The sequence below is a fragment of the Neoarius graeffei genome, chromosome 6 (assembly GCF_027579695.1).
Source record: "Neoarius graeffei isolate fNeoGra1 chromosome 6, fNeoGra1.pri, whole genome shotgun sequence".
NCBI classification, from domain to species: domain Eukaryota; kingdom Metazoa; phylum Chordata; class Actinopteri; order Siluriformes; family Ariidae; genus Neoarius; species Neoarius graeffei.
In genome coordinates, this window is record NC_083574.1 from 107,009,703 (window position 1) to 107,030,462 (window position 20,760).

General features: G+C 42.4%; 1 protein-coding gene across 1 annotated transcript in view; it reads left to right on the top strand.

Moving 5' to 3' along the window:
- fbn1 (fibrillin 1) overlaps window positions 1-20,760 on the top strand; it is a 207,393-nt gene that overhangs the window by 66,972 nt on the left and 119,661 nt on the right. The window contains exons 11-15 of the mRNA XM_060924311.1: window positions 9,014-9,238; window positions 10,328-10,456; window positions 10,601-10,720; window positions 14,268-14,393; window positions 20,447-20,569. Coding sequence (XP_060780294.1) covers window positions 9,014-9,238; window positions 10,328-10,456; window positions 10,601-10,720; window positions 14,268-14,393; window positions 20,447-20,569 — 723 coding nt within the window. The remainder of the gene's footprint in view (window positions 1-9,013; window positions 9,239-10,327; window positions 10,457-10,600; window positions 10,721-14,267; window positions 14,394-20,446; window positions 20,570-20,760) is intronic.

The window sequence follows — 20,760 nt, forward strand, 5'->3', positions numbered from 1 at the left end:
TTAGTTTAAATTATGTTAACACTAATGGATTATTTTTCTCCTGAATGTGTGGTGCGCCATGACTGTGAAATGTGTGTCTGGGCTTTAAATGGTACTGTTACTTGAACAGGTTGAGACCATCCTGCAAATCATCTTGCACGTATGATGTATATTTTGTGAATAAATGGTTTCTACTATTTAAGTGTTAACATAATTTTGACTAACCCTGTATTAACCCCATTTCCAGAAATGTTGGGTTAGTTTCCAAAATGCATTCAAAACAACAATATGTGATTTGGTAATTCATGTGAACATTTATTTAACTGACAAAAGATTTTCAATAGTTTTACTGACCAACTTAATTGTATTTTGTAAATATAAACAAAGCTCCCCACAGTCCAAAGACATGCAGGTTAGGTTAACTGGTGACTCTAAATTGACCGTAGGTGTGAATGTGAGTGTGAATGGTTGTCTGTGTCTATGTGTCAGCCCTGTGATGACCTGGTGACTTGTCCAGGGTGAACCCCGCCTTTCGCCCGTAGTCAGCTGGGATAGGCTCCTGCTTGCCTGCGACCCTGTAGAACAGGATAAAGCGGCTACAGATAATGAGATGAGATGAGATAAACAAAGCTAGAATTTGATGTCTGCAACACACTCAAAAATAGTTGGACAGAGACAAAATAAGACTGCAAAGTTTACAGGATATTCAAGTAACACCATTCTGGAAGATTCCACAATAAGCAGGTTAATTGCAGGGTGGATCCAGGAAAATGGGAAGGGGGGGTTAACCCAGTAAGGCTTGGGGCTGGGGGGGCCCCCAGTGTCCCCTGGAAACTGTGCAGTTTTTAAATGCCTGGAGATGCATTTTGAGCTGTCAGAGACATGTTATAAATGAAATCTCTTAAAGAAAATGACCATATCAAAAATATTTAAAAACTAGGAACTTTCAAAACCATTTTATTAGTCACTTAAAATTATATTGTCAGAGTTGCAGGTATATGTGTAGAACATAATTAAGTCAAGTCAAGTTTATTTGTATAGCGCTTTTAATAATAAACATTGTCGCAAAGCAGCTTTACAGAATTTTAATGACTTTAAACATGAGCTAATTTTATCCCTAATCTATCCCCAATGATGAAGCCTGTGGCGACGGTGGCAAGGAAAAACTCCCTCAGACGACATGAGGAAGAAACCTCGAGAGGAACCAGACTCAAAAGGGAACCCATCCTCATTTGGGCAGCAACAGACAACATGACTATAACATTAACAGTTTTAACATGAAGTCAGTTTCGTTGATGTTATAAACTCTTCATTGATGGAAACTTGAGTGCAAAACTGTTCATGACAACTGCAGTCCTAAAGTTAGCAAGTCAACTGTAGTCCTCAGCCATAAAAGCATTACTGTAAGAGTCCAGAGCATCTTCAAAGTGTGACTTTCAACTGTCCACATGGGGCCGTCCTCCACAGGAGCGATGTGATGAGACTCCAACCAGACACAGGGCACCAGGATGGATCAGGCAGGTCCGAGGAGCAGAAGAGGTTCAGCATCTCGATCCCAGGATTGACATGTAACTCAGAGGGACAGATTTGGGGGGTGGGGGGGGGGGAACACAGGTTGTTAGGTATGCCCAATGTCACCTGAATAAGTAGGAACAGTATACATATTGCACTGAGTACAAGCAGGGACTCCGGCAACTAACTATGACAGCATAACTAAAAGGGGAGAGCCAGAAGGTAACACAGGCATGAGGGAGCCCTGGGACATAAAGCAGCAGCCACTACACCATCAACAAACTCGAGTGAGCAAGCGAGTGGGGGACTGACAGCATCCATACATCCCAGTTTACCAAAACACTCTGTCTGAGGACCCTCCAGATCTACACCTTTACCTCATAAACACCATTAACAAAAGGCTTGACTAAACAGATATGTTTACAACTTATATATGGTAATGTTTATGAAAGTTGCATTGTCATATAATGCGTTACAACATGACACACTACAGTGTAGTACACTGAACACAAAACACCTTCTATCAATAAATTATTACTGTTTAAGTAACAGCAATCTGAGCTCATTGGGGAATTTTAAGCAGACTGTCACAAGACAGAAGAGTCTGAAATGTTATCTGCCCATCCAAATTTCAGCCTGTCCGAATGATGGGCCAAAGGCCCAGAACAATGTGGCCAAGGGTCCGGGGCTCACCTTAGGGCCCCGGAAGCTGAAGGGCTTTAGATGCCTGGAGATGACTTCTCAGCTATTTCCAGGCACATTTTTGTGATCTTCAAAGGTCAAATTACACTCGACATTAGTTGCTAATTACACTACAAATTGAATATAATTTACAAGAAAATGTCAGAAGATTCAAGAAAAAACATGCTTAAAGTTCTACCCAAGAAAACAGTAGCACACACAGGTCAGTTCCATGTCTAGAAAAAAGTCTGGGGGTCAAGAATGTTCCAGCTGGTTACAACTTACGGGTAATCATATATAGGTACTATAATAACACTCATGAAACATTATGTCCACTATGACTATTTTTATACTATGTTTATAAAAAGTCTATGAGAAATTTAGTAATTAACAATACAACTATTCTTACATAATAGAGTTGAAATTTTGAGGATGATATTCCAAGTAACTTTGTAACAAAATTACTTTTAAAATGATTCAAAACTAGATACGGTCATATCATTTGGGTTTCAGACTAAAATCTGCTGGACTAGAACTTAGAAAATAGAAGAAAACACTATGAAAGAGAAACCAATGGAAACTGAAAGAGTGAAAGTGATTATCATGCTCTTACCATGGGAAGTCTTTTATGAATGTGTAAGTGGGTGCCCAGTGCTCTGACTCTGGTGTGATTGAGTAAGTGGACAAGTTTTATGTTTCATCTAATTTAGGTAATTTAAAAACTATAATATTATTTGGCAGTGGGCACATAGGAAAGTGTAAACTTTTAAGTTTCTGTCAATATGTTTATCATGCTTGTATGAAGATATTAATCTAAATCCGTGACCTACTCATTCTAAACCTGCCAAGCTTCACCGGAGAAGCTCTTGATCCCAAAGGGTTAAAACATGATGGAAAAAACACTTTATCAGGGTCCAAAACCTGTAGTAGTCTATTTTCTTTTACCGTTAGTGGTAAACCTACCCAGCTGATAACAGTGTGGCGTGGTGTCAGGCCAGAATGCACTCCTACTTGCTGATGAGAGGCAACTTGTCATCGAGATCATCTGTGATCGGCCAATCACAGGCCGTGTTACGACATAATGTATTTACCCAGTGTAACATTTGGAAGAAAATTAGAAGTAGATTAGACCCATATCTTTACCATTTTTCATGGACCATCTGGTTTGATGCTTTTGAAATACAGATGGACATATTGTGAAAATTCCCGGTCATCTGCCGATCTGGCCTTATTTCCCACACTGTTATTATGTTGATGCATGAAGTTTCCGCGCCCTGTTAAAATCCAACAGGACTTGCCCAGCTTGCTTTTCACTGCATTTGTGTCACAAGTGAAAAAAACCTATAGGACCTACTATTAAATATAAATTTATACAATAAACTCTTCAGCTCAATCCCACATAACGATTTATTTTGTTTATTTTTAAAAAACTGTATTAATTAAATAAAAAACAGTGGGCATATCTCGGTATCTGCAATACTAAAACTTTTTTTTTTTTGAATGAGGGGGCATGCCCCAGGTGCACCCCCCCTTTAAATCCACACCAGAATTGGTCACATGATTGAGTATAAAAGGAGCAGCATCAAAAGCTCAGTCTTTGCAAGCAAGAATGGGGCATGGCTCACCCCTTTGTGCCAAAGTTCGGAAGAGAATTGTTCATCAATTCAAAAAGAACATTTCTCAATGCAAGATTTTTGGTCTTTCAAAATCTACAGTCCATAATATTGTGAAAAGATTCAGAGAATTCGGAGGTGAGGTGAGAAAGCACTGTTGAGGGACATCGTGGCTCAGGTGGATAAGGCGCCATACCATAAATCCAGGGACCCGGGTTTGATTCCGACCCGAAGTCATATCCCTCCCCGTCTCTCTCTCTCTCTCTCCCACTCATTTCCTGTCTCTACACTGTCCTATCCAGTAAAGGTGAAAAAAGCCAAAAAAATCTTTAAAAAAAAAAGAAACCACTGTTGAATGGGCATGACCTTCAAGCCCTCAGGCGGCACTGCCTGAGAAACCATCATGCTAATGTGACAAATATACCCCCATGGGCTCAGGAGTACTTCAGAAAACTGTTGTCACTTAACACAGTCCGGCACTGCATCCAGAAATACAACCTGAAACTGCATTATGCAAGGACGAAGCCATTCATCAATCCTATGCAGAAATGTGGCTGATTTCTCTGGGCCTGAACTCATCTCAGATGGCCTGAAAAACAATGGTCAGATGAGTCACATTTCAGCTCGTTTTTGGGAAAACCAGACATCAAATTCTCAGTGCCAAAGGTGAACATGACCATCCAGTTTGTTATTAGAGAAAGGTGAAAAAGCAGCAACTGTGATGGTGTGGCAGGGGGGAATCAGTGCCCATGGCATGGGGGAGTTACATGTGTGAAGGTACCATTTATATACAGTGGTGCTTGAAAGTTTGTGGACCCTTTAGAATTTTCTATATTTCTACATAAACATAACCTAAAACATCATCAGATTTTCACACAAGTCCTAAAAGTAGATAAAGAGAACCCAGTTAAACAAATGAGACAAAAATATTATACTTGGTCATTTATTTATTGAGGAAAATGATCCAATATTACATATCTGTGAGTGGCAAAAGTATGTGAGCCTCTCGGATTAGCAGTTAATTTGAAGGTGAAATTAGAGTCAGGTGTTTTCAATCAATGGGATGACAATCAGGTGTGAGTGGGCACCCTGTTTTATTTAAAGAACAGGGATCTATCAAAGTCTGATCTTCACAACACATGTTTGTGGAAGTGTATCATGGCATGAACAAAGGAGATTTCTGAGGGCCTCAGAAAAAATATTGTTGATGCTCATCAGGCTGGAAAAGGTTACAAAACCATCTCTAAAGAGTTTGGACTCCACCAATCCACAGTCAGACAGATTGTGTACAAATGGAGGAAATTCAAGACCATTGTTACCCTCCCCAGGAGTGGCTGACCAACAAAGAATCACTCCAAGAGCAAGGCGTGTAATAGTCGGCGAGGTCACAAAGGAACCCAGGGTAACTTCTAAGCAACTGAAGGCCTCTCTCACATTGGCTAATGTTAATGTTCATGAGTCCACCATCAGGAGAAGACTGAACAACAATGGTGTGCATGGCAGGGTTGCAAGGAGAAAGCCACTGCTCTCCAAAAAGAACATTGCTGCTCATCTGCAGTTTGCTAAAGATCATGTAGACACGCCAGAAGGCTATTGGAAAAATGTTTTGTGGACAGATGAGACCAAAATAGAACTTTTTGGTTTAAATGAGAAGCGTTATGTTTGAAGAAGGGAAAACACTGCATTCCAGCATAAGAACCTTATCCCATCTGTGAAACATGGTGGTGGTAGTATCATGGTTTGGGCCTGTTTTGCTGCATCTGGGCCAGGACGGCTTGCCATCATTGATGGAACAATGAATTCTGAATTATACCAGCGAATTCTAAAGGAAAATGTCAGGACATCTGTCCATGAACTGAATCTCAAGAGAAGGTGGGTCATGCAGCAAGACAACGACCCTAAGCACACAAGTCATTCTACCAAAGTATGGTTAAAGAAGAATAAAGTGAATGTTTTGGAATGGCCAAGTCAAAGTCCTGACCTTAATCCAATCGAAATGTTGTGGAAGGACCTGAAGTGAGCAGTTCATATGAGGAAACCCACCAACATCCCAGAGTTGAAGCTGTTCTGTACGGAGGAACGGGCTAAAATTCCTCCAAGCCGGTGTGCAGGACTGATCAACAGTTACCAGAAACATTTAGTTGCAGTTATTGTTGCACAAGGGGGTCACACCAGATACTGAAAGCAAAGGTTCACATACTTTTGCCACTCACAGATATGTAATATTGGATCATTTTTCTCAATAAATAAATGACCAAGTATAATATTTTTGTCTCATTTGTTTAACTTGGTTCTCTTTATCTACTTTTAGGACTTGTGCGAAAATCTGATGATGTTTTAGGTCATATTTATGCAGAGATATAGAAAATTCAAAAAGGTTTACAAACTTTCAAACACCACTGTATTGGGGTATATATTAGGATTTTAGAGAGACATATTCATCAAGGCGACATCTCTTCCCAGGAAGTCCATGCTTATTTGAGCAGGACAATGCCATGCCTCATTCTGCACGGGATACAACACCGTGGCTTCATAGACACAACGAGTGCATGTGCTTGACTGGCCTGCTGCCAGTCCAGATCTGTCTCCTATTGAGAATGTATAGGTCATCATGAAGAGGAGATTCAGACAATGGTGACCACGGACTGTTGAGCAGCTGAAGTCTTATATCAAGCAAAAATGGACAAAAATTCTAACTGCAGAATTGCAATAATTCGTATCCTCAGATCCCATATGATTAAAAAGTTTTATTAAAGGGAAGGTGATTGAACACAACAGTAATAATGCCTCTGTCCCAACTTTAATTGAGTGTGTTGCAGGAATCAAATTTAACTTCGTTTATATTTACAAAATACAATTAATTTGGTCAGTAAAACTCTTGAAAATCTTTTCTGTGTACTTTTATCAATTAAATAAAGGTTTATGTGAATTAAAAATCACAGGGTTTTTTTGTATTGCATTTTTGGAAAATATCCCAACTTTTCTGGAAATGGGATTTGTACACTGAACTGCTATTTAATTATTTAGTAGTTTGGTATAACTAATAAACTGGCAACTTATGGTATACATACATATATACATACCAACAGCTGTGTCCAAAAGTTTACACACATGGACATGAATGTCATAGCAATATCAGGCTTTTAGTGATTTCTTTGAACTGTTCTTTTTCTGGGGCAGAATAATTTTACAACATACATTTTTAATAAAAAAAAAAATAATTTGGTGCACAGGTTTTAATTTATTTTGTTTTTCCTGAAATCAACACAGGGCCTAAATTACACATACATGCAAAAATATACATACACCTACTTAGATTATTAATTCAGTGATGCTGAAAGTTCCAAAAAGTCTTTTAATTTGCCCAGGCCAAGGCCTCTTAACTTCCTGTTCATCATCATGCTAACAGCATGCTGTCTGTCTGTAGCATATATAGCTATAAACAGACAGACCTCAACTGATAGTCCAAGAGAAATATACCTGTTACTCATGTACAGTGCCTTGCAAAAGTATTCATACCCCTTGAACTTTTTCACATTTTTCCACCTTACAACCACAAACTTAAAAGTTTTTTATTGAGATTTTATGTGATAGACCAACACAGAGTAGCGCATAATTGTGAAGTGAAACGAAAATGATAAATGGTCTTCAAAATTTTAAACAAATAAAAATCTGAAAAATGTGGTGTGCATTAATATTCAGCCCCCCTGCGTCAATACTTTGTAGAGCCGCCTTTTGCTGCAATTATAGCTGCAAGTCTTTTGTGGTATGTCTCTACCAGCTTTGCACATCTAGACACTGAAATTTTTGCCCATTCTTCTTTGCAAAATAGCTCAAGCTCAGCCAGATTGGATGGAGAGTGTCTGTGAACAGCAATTTTCAAGTCTTGCCACAGATGCTCAATGGGATTTAGGTCTGGACTTTGACTGGGCCATTCTAACACATGAATATTCTTTGATCTAAACCATTCCATTGTAGCTCTGGCTGTATGTTTAGGGTCATTGTCTTGCTGGAAGGTGAATCTCCTTCCCAGTCTCAAGTCTTTTGCAGCCTCCAACAGGTTTTCTTCCAGGATTGCCCTGTATTTAGCTCCATCCATCTTCCCATCAACTTTGACCAGCTTCCCTGTCCCTGCTGAAGAAAAGCATCCCCATAGCATGATGCTGCCACCACCATGTTTCACAGTGGGGATGGTGTGTGCAGGGTGATGAGCAGTGTTAGTTTTCCGCCACACATAGCGCTTTGCATTTAGGCCAAAAAGTTCAACTTTGGTCTCATCTGACCAAAGCACCTTCTTCCACATGTTTGCTGTGTCCCCTACATGGCTTCTTATGCCTGTCTTTCAACAATGGCTTTCTTCTTGCCACTCTTCCAAAAAGGCCAGATTTGTGGAGTGTACGACTTATAGTTGTCCTGTGCACAGATTCTCCCACCTGAGCTGTGGATTTCTGCAGCTCCTCCAGAGTGATCATGGGCCTCTTGTCTGCTTCTCTGATCAGTGCTCTCCTTGCTCGCTCTGTCAGTTTAGGTGGACAGCCATGTCTTGGTAGGTTTGCAGTTGTGCCATACTTTTTCCATTTTTGAATGATGGATTGAGCAGTGCTTCTTGAGATGTTCAGAGCTTGGGATATTTTTTTATAACCTAACCCTGCTTTAAACTTCTCCAGAACTTTATCCCTGACCTGTCTGGTGAGTTCTTTGGTCTTCATGATGCTGTTTGTTCTTCAGTGTTCTCTAACAAACCACTGAGGCCTTCACAGAACAAGTGTATTTATGCTGAGAGTAAATTACACACAGTAGGACTCTATGAACTAATTAGATGACTTGTGAAGGCAATTGATTGCACTGGATTGTATTTAGAGGTATCAGAGTACAGGGGGCTGAATACTAATGCACACCACATTTTTCAGATTTTTATTTGTTTAAAATTTTGAAGACCATTTATCATTTTCGTTTCACTTCACAATTATGTGCTACTCTGTGTTGGTCTATCACATAAAATCTCAATTAAAAACTTTTAAGTTTGTGGTTGTAAGGTGGAAAAATGTGAAAAAGTTCAAGGGGTATGAATACTTTTGCAAGACACTGTATATAATCTGATACAGGTGCATGTATACCTGATTTAGCTATATACCTGTTAAATGTGATTCTGTGCCTGATTTAGCTGTACACACACCTGTTATAGGTGTTTATATACCTGATTATATGTGTGTCTTTTATTTCTCCAGAGGACTACCAGATATTGTGCCAACAGGTCCAGCCTCTTGTTCCTGGTCCTATTGGACCTTATGTTCCTGGTGTACCTGGTACCGACCCACGTGTTCCTGTTGGTCCCAATATTGTCCCATATGTTCCATACAATCCTTATGTTCCTGGTCCATATGTCCCTTCTATTCCTGTTCCAGAACCTCCTGACCATCCAGTTGTTGTACCACCACTACGCATTGTGCCAGGTATGTTTCTACACCAGGTTGGAGTCAAGAACACATATCCACATCATACCAGGCCTTCCCCAAGACCCCAAACCCAGTCTTTCCAAGAAAACTGGTCCAGACTAAAACCAAATCTCCACAAAGTACAGATTTTCCAGGATACAGACTAAGAGCAGACTCCTCCAAGACCTGAAATTTCCCAGTGATTAGATCCAGGTAAAGATTAGACTCACAGTCTCCAAGACCTAGATCACGAACAGCCCCCTGTGCCCCATAATAAGAGCAGAATTCTCCAAATCCATCATCCCTGAAGATCCAGAGCAAAACTGGAACTATCTAGAATGTTTACAAATCTATGATCAGAGGACCCTTAAATCAGGAATCCTTCAAGGCTCAAGTCGAGGCTAGACCATTGAAGATCAAGATCCAAACTGCCTCAAGACCCAAACTTTTTAAGAAACTGATCCAGGCCAGGCGGCATGGTGGTGTAGTGGTTAGCACTGTCGCCTCACAGCAAGAAGGTCCGGGTTCGAGCCCCGTGGCCGGCGAGGGCCTTTCTGTGCGGAGTTTGCATGTTCTCCCCGTGTCTGCGTGGGTTTCCTCCGGGTGCTCCGGTTTCCCCCACAGTCCAAAGACATGCAGGTTAGGTTAACTGGTGACTCTAAATTGAGCGTAGGTGTGAATGTGAGTGTGAATGGTTGTCTGTGTCTATGTGTCAGTCCTGTAATGACCTGGCGACTTGTCCAGGGTGTACCCCGCCTTTCGCCCGTAGTCAGCTGGGATAGGCTCCAGCTTGCCTGCGACCCTGTAGAACAGGATAAAGCGGCTAGAGATAATGAGATGAGATGAGATGATCCAGGCCAAGAAAATGATTTTAAAAAATCAAATTAAAAAAAAATTGCCAAAGATCCGAGCTCCAACCCATCCAAGACCCAGATTCCCCAAAGTGCCCAAATTCTCAGCCTAAGAGGAGAACTCTCTTAAAGATTGAACCAATACCCAGACCAAGACCAAACCATGACTCTGCTGCACTCTCAATGAACAAGACACTTTTGACTATTTCCTTAAAAACTAACACAATCACACTGACTCTACACCTGTTGCTCTCAGGTAACATTTCAAACATGTGTGAAGTCGTGAGGAACCTGTGTTTGAATGGTCGCTGCATTCCAGTCCCTGGGAGTTACCGCTGTGAGTGTAACATGGGCTTCCGTCTTGATGACCGTGGGGAGTGTATTGGTAAGTGCGCACACACATATATACACACACACACAGAGTGTTTATTCTGTTTATTTATTTGACTATGTTCATGTTTGTTAAGAGACTTGTGTATTCTGTATGTAGATACATATGCATGACATCTGTGTGTTGTGTTTGTTTAAGATGATGACGAGTGTGAGCGTAATCCATGTGTACATGGCCAGTGCATCAACATTCCAGGTTCCTACTACTGTCAATGTCCTCCTGGGTTTCAGACAACTGCTACCAGAACTGAGTGCAAAGGTGAGAAAGACAAACACATTACAAGAGATGCCAGATTCCTACAAAACGTATATTTGAACATTAATTGCTACCAAATAGGGTTGGTTTAGTACCAAAGTTTTGGGTTTGGTACAGTACCTGGCATGGTAGAACAGTGATGGTACTAGTTTGGTACCAATATAATAAGTAGGTACAACCCCGATTCCAAAAAAGTTGGGAAAAAGTACAAATTGTAAATAAAAACAGAATGCAATGATGTGGAAGTTTCAAAATTCCATATTTTATTCAGAATAGAACATAGATGACATATCAAATGTTTAAACTGAGAAAATGTATCATTTAAAGAGAAAAATTAGGTGATTTTAAATTTCATGACAACAACACATCTCAAAAAAGTTGGGACAAGGCCATGTTTACCACTGTGAGACATCCCCTTTTCTCTTTACAACAGTCTGTAAACGTCTGGGGACTGAGGAGACAAGTTGCTCAAGTTTAGGGAGAGGAATGTTAACCCATTCTTGTCTAATGTAGGATTCTAGTTGCTCAACTGTCTTAGGTCTTTTTTGTCGTATCTTCCGTTTTATGATGCGCCAAATGTTTTCTATGGGTGAAAGATCTGGACTGCAGGCTGGCCAGTTCAGTACCCGGACCCTTCTTCTACGCAGCCATGATGCTGTAATTGATGCAGTATGTGGTTTGGCATTGTCATGTTGGAAAATGCAAGGTCTTCCCTGAAAGAGACGTCGTCTGGATGGGAGCATATGTTGCTCTAGAACCTGGATATACCTTTCAGCATTGATGGTGTCTTTCCAGATGTGTAAGCTGCCCATGCCACACGCACTAATGCAACCCCATACCATCAGAGATTCAGGCTTCTGAACTGAGTGCTGATAGCAACTTGGGTCATCCTTCTCCTCTTTAGTCCAAATGACACGGCGTCCCTGATTTCCATAAAGAACTTCAAATTTTGATTCGTCTGACCACAGAACAGTTTTCCACTTTGCCACAGTCCATTTTAAATGAGCCTTGGCCCAGAGAAGACGTCTGCGCTTCTGGATCGTGTTTAGATACGGCTTCTTCTTTGAACTATAGAGTTTTAGCTGGCGACGGCGGATGGCACGGTGAATTGTGTTCACAGATAATGTTCTCTGGAAATATTCCTGAGCCCATTTTGTGATTTCCAATACAGAAGCATGCCTGTATGTGATGCAGTGCCGTCTAAGGGCCCGAAGATCACGGGCACCCAGTATGGTTTTCCGGCCTTGACCCTTACGCACAGAGATTCTTCCAGATTCTCTGAATCTTTTGATGATATTATGCACTGTAGATGATGATATGTTCAAACTCTTTGCAATTTTACACTGTCGAACTCCTTTCTGATATTGCTCCACTATTTGTCGGCGCAGAATTAGGGGGATTGGTGATCCTCTTCCCATCTTTACTTCTGAGAGCTGCTGCCACTCCAAGATGCTCTTTTTATACCCAGTCATGTTAATGACCTATTGCCAATTGACCTAATGAGTTGCAATTTGGTCCTCCAGCTGTTCCTTTTTTGTACCTTTAACTTTTCCAGCCTCTTATTGCCCCTGTCCCAACTTTTTTGAGATGTGTTGCTGCCATGAAATTTCAAATGAGCCAATATTTGGCATGAAATTTCAAAATGTCTCACTTTCGATGTTTGATATGTTGTCTATGTTCTATTGTGAATACAATATCAGTTTTTGAGATTTGTAAATTATTGCATTCCATTTTTATTTACAATTTGTACTTTGTCCCAACTTTTTTGGAATCGGGGTTGCAAATAAATAAATATTTATACAAACTGATGACGTTAATGAACATCAAAAGTTGTATTGTTTAAACACTGTATTAAAGGAGTGGGGCAGCACGGTGGTGTAGCGGTTAGCACTGTTGCCTCACAGCAAGAAGGTCCGGGTTCGAGCCCCGTGGCCGGCGAGGGCCTTTCTGTGCGGAGTTTGCATGTTCTCCCCGTGTCCGCGTGGGTTTCCTCCGGGTGCTCCGGTTTCCCCCACAGTCCAAAGACATGCAGGTTAGGTTAACTGGTGACTCTAAATTGAGCGTAGGTGTGAATGTGAGTGTGAATGGTTGTCTGTGTCTATGTGTCAGCCCTGTGATGACCTGGCGACTTGTCCAGGGTGTACCCCGCCTTTCGCCCGTAGTCAGCTGGGATAGGATCCAGCTCGCCTGCGACCCTGTAGACCAGGATAAAGCGGCTACAGATAATGAGATGAGATGAGATTAAAGGAGTGAATTACAGACTTCCTGCTTCTGTCTGTCGGTGACTGGTGCAGAAAGGTGGATTTATTCATAACTGATTGTACAAACATCTGACTAAGTTTATTTATTTCTATCACCTCGTTATTTTTTCATTCATGAATTCATTAAGGAGGTGACCGCTAAGGCGGCTAAAGCAGCTAAGGCTCCGTCCACACTAATATGATTTAGTTTTAAAATGAAAACAATCTCCGTCCACACTAACACACCTGAAAACACAGATCACATGACCATTCACGTACACTGGGCATGTGCATGCTGGGATAAACAGCTCTTCGCTTTCTTCTGGGAAAGAGTCACGTGATAAATCAGGGAAGGATGCATCGTGACTGATGAGACCCAATCGGGAAGTGATGTGGGTGTCTCCATTTTCACCCGTCTACACTAAAACACCACCCCGGAGTGAGTTTCACACTAAAACGAGGACAGGAGTGTCTCCGAGAGACTCAGTTTTAGGGAAAACTCTGGAGTCATGTGGACGCCAGGCGTAAATGTAGTAAAAGTGATATGTTTTAAAGCTTGAATGTATTAATGTGGGCGTGGCCTAAAAAGACAACGTCATCCTTAGTGCCCTCATCACAGCATCTGGCTGCAGCTCGCCTCATTAACATCAGGGAGGAGAGCCTTTACCAGTGGGCGGATCTGTTAGCTAGATTCAGGACGGGGAATACTGTGAATAAGTGAACTGTGGACAAAGTTCTGTCCCTCTCACTGAGACAAGCTTATTTTTAATTTGTTTATGTGATCACTATGTGCACCTTCCATTCCTGGAACTCTGTACACACATTGGGATGTACAGTACATATATCTAATGTTTCATCAGGTTAGATGTATTGCCTCCACCCACCACATGACCTGAGGCACCGTCTCCACACAGGTGTAGAAGGAGACTCCGCCTCTCCACTATCACTGGCCATATCTCACTCACAGAGCCTTGTTTTTACACAAGTCTCAGCAAGTTTGTCATTAGTTCAATCAGCAGATGCTGAATCCACAGCATCTTCCCAAACTTAGCTGGATAACTGCAAGCGGTGTGGCAGATTACTGGTCAGAAGGAGAGCTCTTTACTGGTAGTGTTAGACTCATGCCACACCCAGAAGCTGCCAGGGTAAAGGGCGGACAAAAGAGTGAACTCTTAATGGCACGTTTCATTGTATAGTGAAAAAAAGCAGTGCAATGCAGTAACTTTAATTAACATTTGTTGGGACAGCACGAATTCTAACTCTCTCTCTCTCTCTCTCTCTCTCTCTCTCTCTCTGTCTCGTGTTATTAGATCTGGATGAGTGTGTAGCTAACGGACGTATCTGCAATAATGGACGCTGTGTGAATACGGAGGGGAGTTTCCACTGTGTGTGTAATGCTGGCTTTGAACTCACTTCTGATGGGAGGAACTGCCAAGGTAAACCACACACACAGAAACCACGAAAAGTTGTTTGAATTTTTTTCTGCTGTGTTTTGAACAGACCTTGTTGATCTTCCAATAAATGACTGATTAGCTAAATGCACACTGACTCGATCTTGCGTGCATACAACTGCCTGGAATGAACTACTATATCAGTTTCAGTCCATAAATGTTTCACATAGTTTTAAATCCAATGTCAAGAATTTTTTATTTGATCAATTTTATCAGCGGGCGGCACGGTGGTGTAGTGGTTAGCGCTGTCGCCTCACAGCAAGAAGGTCCTGGGTTCGAGCCCCGGGGCCGGCGAGGGCCTTTCTGTGTGGAGTTTGCATGTTCTCCCCGTGTCCGCGTGGGTTTCCTCCGGGTGCTCCGGTTTCCCCCACAGTCCAAAGACATGCAGGTTAGGTTAACTGGTGACTCTAAATTGACCGTAGGTGTGAATGTGAGTGTGAATGGTTGTCTGTGTCTATGTGTCAGCCCTGTGATGACCTGGCGACTTGTCCAGGGTGTACCCCGCCTTTCGCCCGTAGTCAGCTGGGATAGGCTCCAGCTTGCCTGCGACCCTGTAGAAGGATAAAGCGGCTAGAGATAATGAATGAATGAATGAATTTTATCAGCGTTCACAAAATCCTTTTATTATGTCTGAGTTAATCTTCTAGTTCATGCCATATTTTACTTTGTATACCTTCTGGACACCCTTTTTTTGCTCCTCTTTTGCTTATGGCCCCCTTTTTTGGCACTTGATGTAGATTAGATTAGATTAGATTAGATTAGATTAGATTAGATTAGATTAGATTAAACTTTATTGATCCCTTTGGGAGGGTTACCTCAGGGAAATTAAGATTCCAGCAGCATCATTACAGATAAACAGAGAAAAGAAATAGAGAAAAACTTCTAGATAAATTAAAATAAATTAAGTATTTACATATACAAATATAAAAAGAATAAGATATGGGGAAGAGAGGAAGGGGGAGTAGGAAAAATAAAATAAAAAATAAAATAAAATGGAGAAAGGGGGGGCTGCAGGAGAGATATTGCACTTTATATTGCACATTATATTGCACATTGTCCGGTATTGCTTATTGTCAGGCTAGGCTACTGCTCCTTCCCATCCTCTGTCCTCCTGTTACCCCTCCTCCCCCCCAGAGAGGAGTTGTACAGTCTGATGGCATGAGGGACAAAGGAGTTTTTGAGTCTGTTCGTCCTGCACTTGGGAAGGAGCATTCTGTCACTGAACAGGCTCCTCTGGTTGCTGATGACGGTGTGCAGAGGGTGACTGGCATCGTCCATGATGTTCAATAGTTTGTCCATAGTCCTCTTCTCTGTCACCGTCACCAGAGAGTCCAGCTTCATGCCGACCACAGAGCCGGCCCGCCTGATCAGTTTGTCCAGCCTGGATGTGTCCTTCTTGGATGTGCTGCCTCCCCAGCATACCACGGTGTAAAACAGGACACTGGCGACCACAGACTGATAGAACATCCACAGGAGTTTCCTGCAGATGTTAAAGGACTGCAGCCTCCTAAGGAAGTATAGCCTGCTCTGTCCCTTCCTGTATAAGTGATTGGTGTTGCAAGTCCAGTCCAGCTTGCTGTCCAGCCACAGCCTGAGGTACTTGTAGGAGTCCACAGCCTCCACCTCGACTCCCTTGATCAGAACTGGTCGTGACCTTGGTCTGGACCTCCCAAAGTCAATGACCAACTCCTTGGTCTTCGAGGTGTTGAGCTGCAGATGGTTCCTGTTGCATCACACAGCAAAGTCCCTCACCAGGCTCCTATACTCCTCCTCTCTGTCGTCACTGATACACCCAACGATGGCTGTGTCATCGGCAAACTTCTGAATGTGACACAGCTCCGAGTTGTAGCAGAAGTCCGCGGTGTACAGGGTGAAGAGAAGAGGGGCCAGCACTGTGCCCTGGGGTGCTCCGGTGCTGCTAATCACAGTGTCAGACATGATGTCCTTCAGCCTGACATATTGTGGCCTGTCAGTGAGGTAGCTGGAGATCCAGGTGACCAGACAGGGGTCCACTTGCATCCTGTTCAGTTTGTCCTGAAGCAATAGGGGCTGGATAGTGTTGAAGGCACTCGAGAAGTCCAACAAGAGGATCCTCACTGTGCCATTTCTCTTATCCAGATGCGAGTGGGCTCAGTGTAGCAGGTAGAGGATGGCGTCTTCCACACCAACACCTGCCCGGTACGCAAACTGCAGACAGTCCTGGGCATGTTGTACCTGGGGTCTGAGGAGGCTGAGGAAAAGCCGCTCCAATGTCTTCATCAGATGTGAAGTGAGTGCCACCGGTCGGAAGTCGTTCAGCTCACTGGGCCGATTCTTTTTGGGAACTGGAACGATACATGATGTCTTCCAGAGGGTGGGCACTCTCCCCAGCTGCAGGCTGAGGTTGAAAATGCATTGGAGTGGTTCACCCAGTTCAGCAGCACAGGTCTTCAGTAGTCATGAACACACCTTGTCCGGGCCTGCTGCTTTCCTGGGGTGAAGCTTCCTCAGTTGATCTCTGACCTGGTCTGCAGTAATGCATGGAGGAGTCTGTGTTGAGGTGGGGGAGGAGGGGGAGGAGGGGGCTGCTGTGATGACTGGGGGGAGGTGTGTTGAGGGAAGAAGGAGAGATGGCTGCAATGAGGGAGAGGGTGGGGGGGACGTGGGCTGGTTGAACCTATTGAAGAAGTCATTCAACTCCTTCGCCCTCTCCACTGTCCCCTCAACGACTCTGGTCTTTGTATTGTGGCCTGTGATGGTTTTCACACCTTCCCAGACCTCCCTCATGCTGTTCTCCTTCAGCTTCTGCTCCACCTTTCTCCTGTAGCTGTCCCTAGCTTCCCTCGTGCAGCGTTTTACCTCCTGCTGTGCTGCTTTCATTACCTCCCTATCCCTGCTCCTGAAGGTGGCCTTCTTCCTGTTGAGGACAGCTTTGACTTCCTGTGTTACCCATGGCTTGTTATTAGGGTAACACCGTACAGTCTTAGCGGGGGAGACCATTTCTGCACAGAAGTTGAGGAAATCTGTCAGACAGTGTGTCAGCCCCTCTATGTCCTCACAGTGTGGGCTAAGCAGCACATCCCAGTCCGTGATGTCATAGCAGTCCCTGAGAGCATCTTCCATTTCAGGGGACCACCTCCTGATGGAGCTAGTTGTTGCAGGCTGCCTTTGAACCAGGGGGGTGTACTTCGGCTGTGGAAGAACCAGGTTGTGGTCAGACTTCCCTAGTGGGGGGAGGGGTGTGGCTCTGTATGCATCCCTCACATTAGCATACAGCAGGTCAATTGTCCTGTTGTTCCTTGTTGGACAAACCACAGCCTGGTAAAAAGCAGCCAAAGTAGAGTCCAAAGTAGTGTGATTAAAGTCCCCAGAAATGATGATAAATGCCTCAGGGTGCTGTGTCTGCAGCCTTGCTGTGACAGAGTGAATCCTCTCACATGCAGTGGCTGCGTTTGCCCTCGGAGGGATGTAAACACAGATGGTGATCACGTGACTGAACTCCCTCGGCAGATAATATGGCCACAGGCTAACGGCTAGCAGCTCCAAGTCCGGGCAACATAAAACTGTCTTCACGGAGATATGTCCCGGGTTACACCAGCGGTTGTTAACATAAATGATGAGTCCCCCACCTTTGCTTTTCCTGCATGTGTTAGTGTCTCTGTCGGCTCTCACAGCAGTGAATCCCCGCAGGTCCACGTTAGCATCTGGTACGAGGTGTGTTAGCCATGTCTCCGTAAAGATAAATAAGCTGCTCTCCCAGTAAATCTGCTGGTTGTTCAGAGCGGAAAGCTCGTCGACTTTATTCAGCAGCGAGTTCACATTCCCCATGATAACGGAGGGAATGGATGGTTTGCAGTGCTGCCGGTTGTCCGCTAACCTAGCCTTTAGCTTAGTTCCAGCTTTGCAGCCCCTGTGTTTCCTCCTCAGCTCTGCTGGGATGGGGTGTTGTATCCCGGCTCATCCCATTGTTTTCAGGGCCAGCAGCTCCTCTCTCGAATAAGTGAGAAAACTGGCTCCTGGTGGCATGTTAAAGTTAAAAATATCCATGTTATATCAGTAAAACACACTATGTCATTGTAAGAAGAGTAGAAAAGTTAAAAAAGGTGGAAAAAAGAGGTTTAAAGAGCTAAAAACTACAGAGCTACTGGAGAGGCAGCCGTCTCACACAGCGCCCATACATATATACCGTTGATGTACTTGGACCACAATGAAAATAAGTTTTTACACTTTATTGTGCTATCTATGGATTCTAATGTGCACTATACTTGTATTGTGTACATTATTTTACTAAATAAACTCATCATCATCATCATCATCATCAACAACAACAACAAAATCTGCCTTTTTACACCAAAACAAGCAAACACAATATGTGTCATTGCAGTATTGTTTTAATATAGAAATATACAGTGATCAGCCGTAACATTAAACCCACTGACAAGTGAAGTGAATAACATTGATTATCTCATTACATTGGCACTTGCCAGGGGGTGGGGTATATTAGGCAGCAAGAGAACAGTCAGTTCTTGAAGTTGATGTGCTGGAAGCAGGAAAAATGGGTGAGTGTAAGGATCTGAGTGACTTTGACAAGGACCAAATTGTGATGGCAAGATGACTGGGTCTGAGCATCTCCAAAATGGCACATCTTGTGGGGTGTTCCTGGTATGCAGTGGTTAGTACTGAACAGAAGTGCTCCAAGGAAGGACAACCGGTGAACCAGCGACAGGGTCACAGGTGTCAAAAGCTCATTGATGGGGCACGAAGGCTAGCTCATATGGTCCAATCCCACAGAAGAGGTACTGTAGCACCAACTGCTGAAAAAGTTAATGATGGCTAAAACACAAAGGTGTCAGCATCAACTTCAAGAACTGACTGTTCTCTTGCTGCCAAATATATCCCACCACTCAACAGGTGCCACTGTAAGGAGATAATCAGTGCTCTTCACTTCACCTGTCAGTGGGTTTAATGTTATGGCTGATTGGTGTACAGTATATGTAAAGCTTTGACTATTGTGATATAACACCACATGGTCTGGTGAAGCTAATGGCCCACATTGATTCAGAGTCTGAAAGGGTTTTTTTATTTTTTATTTTTATTGTTATTAACAATAAATTAGAAATGAACCTGTCTGTATCAGGGAGCACTCAGGAGAGGAGCATAAACATCACAAAGAACAAAAGGCATGGCTTAGAGTGGCTAAGGAACATCCAATCACTAGAAGGAGTGAATGTTGTAAGAAACAGGAAGTTATTACCATATAAGGAAAGTGGGAAGCCAAAAGGTGTAGAGTGTGGAAACTGAAGAAGGTCAGAAGCAGAAATTATGTTTCTCTTTTTAAAATCTATGCAAATTAATTTCATTGAGATAACTTCTTTGACAATAAAGTGTCATTATTTAAAAAATAGAGGTAAATAAAGTGAGAGATTAAAAATATTAAACACTTACTTTCAAGTGTCTTTCTCTGAGCCTTTTGTATCAGTTCAGTTGTATCATATTCAATAGAAATGGTAGTTATTAGAAAGTAAATAATTATTGATTAAATAATTATTTAAAATAAGAATGACTTATGTATTTATGGTGTAGTTGTAGAGTTTAGTTAACACTTTCAAACAAACCTGCAGCAAGGGTGAAGTCAAAATTATTTGTGTATCACAATTAAAAGTAATAATTATGCCAAAATGCTGTACAAGGCTGAAATAAGGTAAGAACATTAAGGAAAAATGAAAAAAGAAATAAACAAAGCCAAAAAGGATTTAAAATTGACAAGGCATCAAATAAACAAAGCACTATTTAGCAAGGAAAAAAAATTAAAATGTGATTTAAAAGTGGAAATACAAAATAAGACAAGAAATGCATGTAAGAACAAAAAGAAATCAACAATGATTAAAAAAAATTCTAATTAACAAGACGTACTAAAACATCAAACAAACCCAAAGGCTACAGAGTTTTAAGATGTGATTTAAAAGGGTAATGCAGGGAGACAGGCAGCGACCCTTGAGTGGTCAGCTGTGGAGTGTGTTTTATTATTAGCTCACTGGTTCTGTGTGTTTTGTGCTCAGATATGGATGAGTGTAAGATTAGGAACATCTGTTTGAACGGGATGTGCATCAACGATGATGGCAGCTTCAAGTGCATCTGTAAAGCCGGGTTCCTGCTGGATGGGACGAGACGCTACTGCATCGGTGAGAGACTTTACACAGGAACACACACAGTATCAGGCGTGGAAACATTACTGCAAAATTATACTTCAGTGAAAGTAACAATCACATGCTGATATATTTTATCAGGTCCAGGAAGTAGATCACAGCAAATAAAGAACTGGCTTAATTCTTGATCGATTATTTTTTTCCTACATTTATGAACTTGATTGAAT